This window comes from Hydra viridissima, unplaced genomic scaffold, assembly GCF_058129835.1.
Source record: "Hydra viridissima isolate aposymbiotic clone 2 unplaced genomic scaffold, HvirCarnegie_v1 scaffold_4, whole genome shotgun sequence".
NCBI classification, from domain to species: Eukaryota; Metazoa; Cnidaria; class Hydrozoa; order Anthoathecata; family Hydridae; genus Hydra; species Hydra viridissima.
In genome coordinates, this window is record NW_028324303.1 from 5566924 (window position 1) to 5579258 (window position 12335).

Here is a 12335-nt window from a genome sequence, read left to right on the forward strand (position 1 = left end):
GCTCTTCTTATGAAATTTTTAATCGTGTCCACAATGCCGCCTCCTCCAACAACGTTCTTTTTCACATATCTTCGATTATTTTTAATGAGCATTTTTTAAAAAAAAACAAATTTTTTAAAAATAATTTTACAAATGTACCTCATTAACGATTTATGTTGGTCTTTATTTATCTCTCCTTGTCTCAACAGCTCGTCGCATATGGTTACAGCCTCGTTTCTCGACCATGTATTTCCAGCATGCAAAGCAGCCACGCTTAATTCAAGCCTTTGCACCAGCGCATTCGAATCGCTTGGAAGAAAAATCACTCCACGACCTTTTTTTTCCCTTGTCAATACGAACCATTTTTCCTAAATGGGTGCAATGAATTGCGGGTACTTTGGTCTCTTTGAGGCTTTTGGTTTGTTCGGCTGTTAATCAGATCTTATACTGTGGATCAGAATTTTTTCATAATTTTGCAAATCCTCATCGGTATAGTCGTTTCTGTTTGGAGGCGTAAATTTGGTTATAAGCTCCCAAAGACCACTTGTCCCTTCGTACCTTTCTCCACCAACAATGATATCGCTTTCATCCACTTCCATTTCCATTTTTCCAATGTACATTTTATTTCCAATTTTATTCATTTCGAAAGGCCTTTTCTTTTTTGGTTGTAAACCTCATTGTTCAAGTAATGAGACGAAATATTGCCCAAATTCATGGTGGGCTCTAGATCTTCATGCACTGGTGGATCATTCATGCCATTGCTTTCGTTGAGAGGCTTGCTCAAATTAGCCCGATAATTTTTTTTTATGCTCTCAATCACTTCCCTCACAATTTCATCCCTTTTATTCGGGTCTTGTATTTAAAAAAAAGACATTTTTAAAATACGGGGAAAAAATTTTTTTAAACTAATTTTTTTAAGATCCTTTTTTGAATATGTTGTTAAACGCTTTAATGGCGTCTTCTCTTCCTTTTTGGATCAGCGAATCTTTGGTCAATTCGTCTATACCTATTTTAGTATTTATCTTTATCTCTTCCGTCATGGATTTAAATTTTTGAAGCTCGCTCAAAATCAATTCGTACTCTGAATCGCTTATTTTTCCATCTATGAGAGCTTTTGAAATCAGGCTGCTGATGGTGTTTAATTTTGACTCTGCAAGAACTTTTAATTTCTCGTTCTTTTCCGGTTTTAATACCAGCTTTTTGTTCACTTGACCTCCGACAATGGATAAAAACCCCACTCCAATGGCAACACCCTCGCACGCAGTCGCTGCTGGACTGGCAATAATGGTAGACAAAAGACTAATTCCAGCAGCCCCCAGAGCAATGCATAGCACCTGCATCGAATTGTCCACATTCGAAATGATTCTGAAAGCGCGATGGTACTTCTTGCTGAGAGCCACTCTCTTCGCTTTTCCATTTTCCATTTCTATTTGGATCTCGCTTATTTTTTTAAGGCGGTAAACGTGCCCTTCGTCCGCCGGAGCCGTTGGAAAAACCGGATAAATTTTATCTGTGCTTTTAAATATTTCCATTTTTTTTAATCCATTCATTATTTTAATTCAAATCAATGTGATTAATTTTACAAAGCTTTTCACCTTTTTTAACAATGACATCCTACTTGGTGTAACTGTGAACGACCATAATGACGTCATTTACAGACTCTGAAAGAATAGCATCGTTTTTGTAGTAACTCAATTGTTCGCTGATTTTGTTCATCAAAGTAATGACTGCAATGCCTTGGTCCAATTTCAATCCGACTGACAACGATATGGTTGTGTGCGAGAGAGCGACAAATCTAATGTCTTTCTGAGCAAAAATCTCGTGCTGTCCGTTAACGTTGTAATACGTAGGATGATCCAACGTTTTTATAGGCACAATAATGTTGCTCGGTCTTTTTTGCTCCAACTCTCTAATCCTCTCTTCCAAATAGTTCAATTGTAAATCTAAACTGTGGACTTCTGCTGAGGCAACATTTTTAAAAAATTTGTGAGAAGCATGCAAAGTTGACTACACAAACGTCGGTTTTTTGCTCTCTGGCTCTCAGTTCGACTTGGAATCTTCATTTGTTTTCTTTTTTTTATTGATGCTTTGGTTTTCAATGTCTTAGAAATAAGCGACTGAGAACATTTGAACTTTTTTGAAGCTATGTGCTGAGAAATGCCACATTTATGGTCAAAAAGCTTGGTAGGTTGACTGATGGCGCGCTTAGTCATTATTTTCGGCTTTCTACCACTACCAGTTTGCCTATCAAATGGTTTATCTTCTTCTACACGTTTAATAATTCCATATATAGTCGATCTTGATAAGTTTTCTGCTTCAAAATGAGAAACAGTGAATGATTTAGGTTTATCTGAATTTTCTTGATAAAACTGGTACACACGTTTTCTCTAAAGCTCTTCGTTTGACGTCATTTTTAATACTAAATTTAAAATACTTATATAAAAGTTAATATATATTTCAAAAGAAGAATAAATTTGCAACATTTTAGTTTAATCTATAGAGTCTTAATTTGATCTATAGAGTCCTTTGTACTCTATAGATCAAATTAAGGTTTAGAATTTCGGTGTTTTTTTTTTTTTTGAAAAACACAAAATTACAACTAATTTTTTAGGCTTCAAAAATAAATTTTTACTTAAAGGGGGCAAAAGCGAACGAAGGGCTTACCACAGCAAAATACCTAATCTTCGTGTAGCAAACAACAAACATTGCATATTGTCTGCAAAAGCATTCTAAAACAAAACTTTTTCTCAAATGCTCCCTGAAAATGATCCTAAGCGCACCGCACGAGCAACCGTTGTTAAAAAATATCAAAGAAATTTTTGAATGGCTATCAAAGAACTTTTTGAATAGCAACTGTTGTTAAAAAATATCAAAGAAATTTTTGAATGGCTATCAAAGAAATTTTTGAATAGCAACCGTTGTTAAAAAATATCGAAGAAATTTTTGAATGGCTTGCTCAATGTCCAGGTTCTAATCCATTTAGACAGCTGTTGGATCGTTTTGATAAAAAAATTTGACTAGAAAAAAATTTTCCAACTCTCTATTATACACTGGGTAACAAATTTTCATGAAAGTTCGGTTTCATTTGAAACTTTGATGTATCTAGATAAACTTTTGCATGCTTTTTCTGAAAATCACTTTTTGTCCAGCTATAACAGTAGTAGAGAAAAGCAATATGTATTATGTTCCAGCTGATTGCACTGGTAAAAAAAAAAACCAAATATATTATATATTAAAATATATTATATATATTAAAATAGACAAACTACAGTTAACATTTACTTACATTGAATTTTAAGTTAAATTTACACGATTGAACATAACATAACATGAGTTAACATCAAAAGTTCAAAAATGCACATTAGATCATTTATGTCATTTACTCCAGATTGTCATCCATCATGGCTTACCGATCTTCCTTGGTACCGCTTCTCCATCACTTGAATGTCCTGATGAAACCTTTCCCCATGTTCTTCATTTACATCTCCTAGATTTGGACGGAAGAATTCAAGATAAGAGCGAATTCAAGAAAGTAGTACAGTTTGGTGACATTCTGCAACCTAACTCCTGATAACTGACAATTAGCTCATCAAACTAGTTCCTTATACAGTGGCTTTCAAAAATATAAGGTCTGTTGCTTTTTTTAACCGGCTATTTAATTATCTCTTTATCAAAATTTTAAGTAGTTAAAAAACCTTTAATTTCTGAATTAATTAATCAATTAGCTTTCTAATTATATATAACACTTATCAATCATAATTATCCTTTCTGAGTAATTTAATAGTAAATTAAAGCAACCCTTTTAATTACTTATTAAAAAATCTGTCAAAATTATATGCTCAGTTAATTTAACCTTAATAACTCTTAGATCAATTATACGAGAACCCTGAAAATTTGTACTCGTTTTGACTAATATAAATTCCGAATAAATTCAAAAAAAGACGAATTTCTTTCTATTATTTCAAAAGATATTTCAGTTGGTAAATTCTTGACACACCAGAAACAGAAAAATGGGCAGAAAATTAGTTTCCCAAGAAGTCAAATGGCAAATAGTTGGTGTATCCAATGATAACACAAAAAGTCAACGAGAAATAGCAAGATTATGTGATGTTTCACTATGCTGTGTCCAAACAACGCTAAAAAACTGTAAGCCTTCAAATGACGTAAAAGATTAACTAAGAGTTGGCAGGCCGAAAAAGTTTAACTCAAGTGATCAAAGTTTGTTGTATTGAAGGGTAATGGAAGATCCCAAATTGAGCTACCAAGAACTATCAGCTGAGTTTAGTAATAAGGCTGGTTACGTTAGTGTTAGTTATAGCTCAGAAGGTGTCTTAATAAAAAAGGTATTGACTGTTATGTTGCTGCCAGAAAACCTGGCAGCAACATAACAGTCAATACCTTTTTTTTTAAGGTGACAGATACAATTAAAAGATATAAATGGTGTAAGGAAAGACTTCGCTGGTCAGTAGAAGATTGGTCTAAGCTCATTTTTAATGATGAATCAAAGTTTCAGGTGGTTAATCATAAATAAAGGTTTATCGTTAAAAAATTATCTTTAGATGAATATAAGGAAAAATTTTGTGTACCAAGAGTACATATGTATATAGGGATACATATGTACTCTTGGTATACAAATTTTGTGTACCAAGAGTCAATATGTATATAGGGATGCATTTCTCATAAAGGGATAGGATTTTAAAACATTTATATAGGGAGAATTAACTAGTATAGTTACAAATAGACTTAGGAAAATAAGTTTAAATTTACTGCTAGATCATTTTTTGGAAGGCGTAAAAGTTGAAAAACAGGACCGTGAGAGAGTGGTTTTAAAGTCAACATAGTCAACTATTCTATCCTGGCTAGCACAAACACCTGGATGGACAAGAAGTTATCTAGAGAGAATGTGAAAAGCTCTACGCAATTGAAAATTGCACTGGAAAAAATTTGGAACGAATTTCCTAAGGAATTATATATGCATTTAAGTGAATCTATGCAAAAGCGTATTCGAGTCTGCATAAAAGCACATGGTGGTCACGCAAAATACTGAATTAAAGCGTGACCTTACATTTTTAACACATTTTTTTTATTATAGGTTTTTGATCTGATCCTCTTTTTAATTGATTTTGGTACCAAAATAAAACTTTTTTTTACCTTTTTTTTTTATTTTAATTGTAAAATGTATTTAAAAAAAAAATGTAAAAAAATCCCCCTTTTTTTTTTAAAAAAACAAACAAACAAACATGGAAATAATTTAAGTAATCGCTAAAAAATGTAAGTGACCTTTTTTTGAAAACCGCTGTAGTTTTCACTCTTGTTGTTTCCTAGAAAATCGGAAACAACATGGTTGAATGCAAACCAGGCTCTTTTTTCTTTCTCTGCCATTTTCTTTTGAAGATCTGATGCAAACATCTGTTTTAGCTGTGTTATAGTAAACATACCAGCTAAAACTTTGGCATCTGAGAGTTTAAGAAACATTGATTTGATTTTCTTAAATTATTTGCCACTGTGATTCAATGCCTTGACAAATTGTTTAATCATGCCCAATTTAGTGTGGAGTGGAGGCAGAAGAATTTCGTCCATAGGTATTTAAGCAAACTGCACCAGTTTTTGAAAGATTCAAATCTCAAAAAAGATTGTTAAACTCGTGTTGGTTGGGAAGGTGAGGTTCACCAGATTGCCAAATTTTCTTGCTCTGCATATAATTATCATCTTTATACAATATTTGCAAATTGATTTGATCTGTATTCGGTAAAACTGGAAAAGGCATATGTACATCGTGTTGTACCGGTGTAATAGAGGATGTTAGTTAGGATAGTCTAGCTTCTTCTTGTCCTTAGCCTTCTTATAACCACAAAGTCCACCATGCAAAAGTAACAGTCATTAATTTGATTTGTTTGCTCTCTCCAAGTTCTGGGTACTGCGAATGGCATTCTTTTCTTGGTTTGCAATAGCCAAAGATAATATGATGAGCCCTAATGTTGATTTGCAACAGACACAGATAACATGAGGAGCCCAGGATTTATCTTGGTCCCCAATAAACATCCCAAAATATTTCTCATTATGCTAAGCAATATTTTGTATCCCTTGAAATTGCACATTTCACCTGGACAGGTCCAGTATAACATCCACAATCGTAACAGAAGTAGAAAAGGTTGAGTAGCGCCAAAAATCCTGGCTCAACAATAAGCACTATTTCGAGACACTAAAAACGAGACATAAAAATGAAATTCTAAAATATAATAATTTGGCCGTGAGGCTATAGAAACTAGCCGTGACACTAAAATACCAAGAATTGAAAACCATTTTTGTTCTGGCCTTAAAGCTTAACCTGGAGTTTAGAAGATTGACTGTAATTGATAGAACAAGCTTTACAACCATTGGTAATAGTCAAGCTTTACGATCAGGATTTTGGGCTCAGGGATATATTATCCCAAAAAATTATAAACTGTTTGTGAATTAGTGATGAATTACTTTGGAAAAGTCAAAAAACAAGAAAAAGGTTAATTAAAAAAAGTGTTTCCAACTAATGGTAAATTTAGCCTTACATTTGATAAGTACACATCAGTTAAAAACAGGAGATACATGAATTTGAATATTCATTATAATTATATTTCAATCTCTTGGAAATAATATTGTAATCTCTTGGAATGCTAAGGGTGTATGGTACAATGCCAGCATCGAAAGCCATTGAACCAATTACTTAAAACTTGATTCATTTGGTTTAAATTAGGATAAAAATATTGTTGCTTCTTTTACAGATGCAGCTAGCTTGATGAAAAAAATTGCCTATGACACAAAACCTGAACATCTAATGTGTTCTAATTATACTATTATCTATGCGTAATTAACATGCTTTTCAAAAAAAAAATAATGCTACTTTACCAAACAATTTTGTCAATGTGGTTGGTGATACCACTGAAGCTGTTGATGATGTTGATGCTGAGATGATGATGATGATGATGATGATGATGATGATGATGATGATGATGATGATGATGATAATGATGATGATGATGATGATGATGATGATGATGATGATGATGATGATGATGATGATGATGATGATGATGATGATGATGATGATGATAATTTTTTGCAAATTTGGCAAAAAACTTGCTATGTTTCTTTTTTTTTAATTTCCAAATTGATCAATTATAGCAAATTTTGCAAAAAATATGCTATGCTTCTCTGTATTTTCTATGTTTGACTCTGATGTTGATAAAGAAATAAATAATGGTGATATACAGTATTGGACAAAACATTTGCAACCAAATAATGCTAATTTATTTTCTTTACATAAAAGTGCTGGATTTTTTCAATTTAGAGAAATAACTATGTAAATGTTTAGAGACAAAGTTCTTCAAGTTTTATTCATCAAAAAGTTCATTATTTGTACACGAAAATTAATAAATTAATCAATAGTATTAAAAAGAGTTGATTTCCTTCTGGACAAAACAAGTGCAACTCGACAAAATGTTGACCAAGCTGTATTTCGCTATCAATATTTCGTGGCGAATCCTTTGTTGTCGATCACAGTATTGCATCTTCGAGGCATAGATTCGATCAGGTGATCAATGAAACTTTGTGGAATCGCTGCCCAGGCCTTTTGGGTTTGTTCAAACAGTTGATCCTTATTACGAACACCTTTACGATTAATTCTGCGGTTGACGATCTCCCACAGGTTCTCGATAGAGTTGAGATCCAGAGATTGAGGCGACCAATCCATCACCGATAGGTGGTTGTCTTGAAACCACTGCTTGACTGCTTTTGCAGTGTGTTTCGGATCGTTGTCTTGCTGAAAAACCCATTTTATTGGCATATTCCATTCAGCATAAGATAACATAACATCTTTCAGGATATTTTTATACATGAAACGGTCCATTATTCCATCGTTTCGATGTATTGGACCTAGACCATTAGCAGAAAAACACCCCCAGACCATTACATTGCCTCCACTATGCTTCACGGTCATATGGCAGTAACGTAAATCGAGGCGTTTTCCGGCCGGTCGACGTACACGGCAAATACCATCGCTCCCAATGATGTTGAATTTCGATTCATCACTGAACAGGACATTTCGCCATTTCTGCACATTCCAGTCAATATGAGATGTAGCAAACAGGAGTCTTTTCTTCTGGCTTTTTAGTGAAATCAGCGGTTTCTTTGCAGGGCGTCGAGAAAACAATCCGGCTTCAACAGCACGTCGTCTGATTGTTCGGTCCGATACAGGCAGCTCCAATTGCTTTTGTATCTCGACTGATGATATCCAGGGATTCTTCTTGACGGATTTGACGATCATAGAATCCTCTCTAGAAGTGGTGGAACGCGGTCTTCCACCTTTGTTATCTGCTGCCAACTTCCCCGTAGAACGATATTTGGAACATAGTCTTGATACGGTCCATTTTTTCACGCGATATTTATCACAAATACTTTTTTGTGTCATTCCACTTACGTAATCGCCAGTAATTTTCTTTCCAATCCAAGACTGTCTGGAGCCATTTTTGCACTTGAAGTCATAAAAATAATAAAAATAAATAATCAAGATTCTCAAGGCTTACCGTGTTACATTTACCTTGTGATGATACAATAATGCTCTGTGGAACACAACGTCTTGGTTGGATGTGGACTGTATTTATGTAATGAAACACTTGTTGTATTTCACTTCTTGTATTGATGTTCTTCGATAAAACACTTTGATAAAACACTTTGATAAAACTCACTTCGATAAGCTGTCTTGATAATACTGACTGATTGACTTCCATATACTGACTGAATTACATGTCGATTTACATGTCTCTTATATAGTAAAATGAACCTGTGTGAACCTGTTCTGGAAGATTCTAGATGATTCTTTTCGATGCTTCTGGAAGCTTCTGGATGCGTCTGGATGCTTCTGAATGTTTCTGTTTTGTCCGCTGCAAAATGGCACTTGTCAACGAAATTCTGCTTATGTGCTGTCACCTGTCAGCTGATTGCTCATGTCATGGCATGATATGACTCCAGACTCCTGAACTGTTCGCTGTGGTAGTATAGTTTGTTTCATTTTTAAGACGTAAAATTAGAAACACTTTTTAGCATTGTTCGATGTTGGTTCCAAATGTTTTGTCCAATACTGTATCTGATGATATCAGAAGTAAATACACTTTAGCTCAAGAACTGAAATGCTTTATTAAAACAAATGACAATAGACAAAGTTGAAATTGTCATTTGAAAATCAAATGTTTTAATAAAAATCTAACTTTTGAAAAAAATGTTTTAATAAAAATCTATAGTGCAAAAGAAAACGTCTCTATAAATAAACAGTTTTTTTACTTAACTTATACCCTTTTATTTTACACTTTAATTGACAAATATGAAAAAAGTTCGAATCGCCAGCCCTTTGTTAAATAATCATTTTTTCCATAGATTTCTTTGATTTTTAATGTTAAACTAAGCATAAAATGCTTGTAATGTTACGATCATGATTCTTTTAAACCAAATGGGCGAAAATCATAATTATTAAAATAGCATTTATGTATTATATCAGAAAAATTAAATGTTTGTATCGTTTCTAAAGCACTTAGTTTTTATATTTTTAGATTTTATTTTTAGATTTTTTTTATTAGATTTTCTTTTTTTAGATTTTATACTCGCGATGGCCTTAAATTATTTCAAAAAAAGCTTCATTTTATTTCTGGCTTCCATATCAATTTTTTTATTTGTTTATATCGAGTCTATGCCCAAGATAGCAAGATTTATTGGTGTAGATACAAAATCTATTGTAGCAAATCAAATAAATTATCATTTGAAGATTGTAATGCCATTTCATATCAACCAATTGAATAGTATTTTAGAAAACTTAAACACATGGAATAAATTTAAACCGTGTGAAAATAAAGCAAAAACAAGAATCGAACTTGTATTTTATGTTGGTTTTTTTGAAGCCAATCTTCGTGACTTGTACGTTAAATTACCTCAAAATATTGATTGCTTTAGTAAAACTTCAATAACATTACATAAATACATGACACAAGATGAAGGTAAACATGTTATTGGTTCTCGCCTCATGTTTGAATCAATGTTGAACAAAACATATGAGAGTTTTAAGAATACTTCATTTGTATTTTATATGGAACCTGATGTGCGACCCATCCAATCAGGATGGTTAAATTCAATAATTCAAGAAATTGGTGCTGGTCATTTTTGGCTCAAAGGCAGCATTTTCCGAGGTGATCTTAACATCTTTGCAAAAGAAGATAATTACTATCCAAATTATGTACATATCAATGGTAATGCTATTTATAATATTGGCAATAAAGATTTAGTTTCATTTTATTTTGATACATTGCGACCTTACGTCATTAAAACAAATGGTGACAGCAAAAATGCATACGATACAGATTTTTTTGAATTTATGCTTGATAAGAATAATTACAATGTTACTAGATGTATTTTACATCAATTTCATTTCACTGAACTTATTCAAAATTATTGGCATACCAAATATAATGTGACTGAAATGGCTGACAAATTTAAATTAACTTTTTTTGTCCACGGTGGAATACCTTTTTATTAAACATTTTTTAGTTCTAAGGTGTTTTTTTTTAACGACATTTTTAAGAAATAACTTTCTTTCAAAATCACATGATTTTTTATTTCAAATTAAAAAATTACAAATAGGAAATCTGGAATTTCAAAAGCCATGTTTTTTTTCTTACTTTAGCCTTTTGCCGTCCGGCTTTATTATCTTTACAAATTCATCTTAAAAATATTTTTATATCAAGATAGTTAACCTTAGAGAGCCCCATACTAGAAAGAGAAACATTTTGTTTATTTGGACAGAGCAATTGAATTTAAGTAACACAGAGATTCTATCTACACTCATTTAGCTGGGCGAAGCTTTGTCCAAATTTTTTTTTTTCTTCTCAATTTTTGAACGTTTTTAGTCACATTTTTCATATTACAAGAAAGTGCATTTTGATGGTGATTTTGATTTTGATTTAAAGACATGTAAGTCTTTAAATGAAAGGTACCAATATATATTTATTAAAAAAATATTGAGAAAAAGCATCCTTTTCTTTTCATGCTTTTTCAAATTTTCTTTCGTTTGGTCAATGGTATGTCATGGATTTTCTTAAAACTCTCATGGAGAAACACAGTGTTGAACTCCTTTACAATGTGGTGGTCAAAAATCGACAACCTTGTTAAAAAGTTTATAGTATTTTTTTTAGTTACACTATGATAACTCAGTGAAGTTTTCGTCCTTTCAGCTTAAAAAATTTGTGAGAAATTTGGGCAAATTTTGAGAAAATCAAAAAAACTCCAAGTTTAATTAAAAAGAATTAATTTTGTTATAAAGCTTTAATATCACATTTTAAATCAATAAGATAACAAAATTGTCTTATTATTAAACCAATTCTTAGTCAGAATTTTCACCCAACTTTTGTCATCTTCAAATTTTTAGTTGATTTCGTCGCGTTCTTTAAAGGTTACCTGTTCAGTATTTTCAGGGGTGATTTCACAATCACTTGCTATGTCTGAATAGTTGAAGATTAAAAAGTCTTTTACTACGTGAGGAAGTTCAATGGTAGTTTTAAGTTCTTTTTTAAATCCGGTTTATAAGTTGATAAAGCTAATGAGAGCGCCAGATGATACTATAGTACTTCCAAAAGTGTCTTTAAATTCGCTTCTCTACTTTTTTTACGAGTGTGGGGTTCACGATACTTCCTGTATAATTTATTTCTCGACTTAGCAGCTTCTTTACCCATTACTTCTAGTGGAACAGGCAAATGCGACAGAATATCAGCAGCATATACATCATATGATATTTATGAACCTAATATTTGAAATAAACAATTTGTCCATGGAAATATTGCTGCGCAACTTTTAAGATTTGAATAGTTATCTTAAATGTTAAATATCTCGAAAAAGTGAAAAAAATATGAAACCGAATTTTTGGCAGGAGTTAGTAAATGTGTCATTGCGACATATCTCAATAAAACTATTCTAAACCAATTTTTAAATGTCCAACAAAGATGAAATTTAAGATATTTTTCTTAAATTTTGATTTAACGAGTGATTTTGAAAGATAAAACAAAGAGATGGCATTTTTTGAAAGTGATTACTAAAAGCAACATTTAACTTTTATTCTAACGAGATACGTAGATGTCTAGCGGAAGTTTTATTCTTTACCGTACGAATGCTTTTCTATAAAAAGTTTTTAAGAGTATGATTTACAATTTTTTTTTTTGAAATTATTAACTTCATCATTAAACAACTTTAAAACGGTATAACTTAGAATATTCATATTTTAGATTTTTCTTATCCAATGTGTTCCAAATAACGTCAAGGATAAAATTTTATGTTACTTTTTTGAC

General features: G+C 32.1%; 1 protein-coding gene across 1 annotated transcript; it reads left to right on the forward strand.

Annotated features, from left to right (window-relative positions):
• The first annotated feature begins 3062 nt into the window (after positions 1-3062).
• LOC149889533 (uncharacterized) lies at positions 3063-10534 on the forward strand. Its single transcript, XM_090085140.1, has 3 exons — positions 3063-3182; positions 3368-3608; positions 9600-10534. The coding sequence occupies exon 3, from the start codon at positions 9614-9616 to the stop codon at positions 10532-10534; it is 921 nt and encodes a 306-aa protein (XP_089941266.1). The 5' UTR covers positions 3063-3182; positions 3368-3608; positions 9600-9613.
• Positions 10535-12335: the final 1801 nt, after the last annotated feature.

Excerpts from the sequence above, each read along its gene's own strand:
- LOC149889533 (XM_090085140.1), top strand. The coding sequence starts at position 9,614 with ATGGCCTTAAATTATTTCAAAAAAAGCTTCATTTTATTTCTGGCTTCC.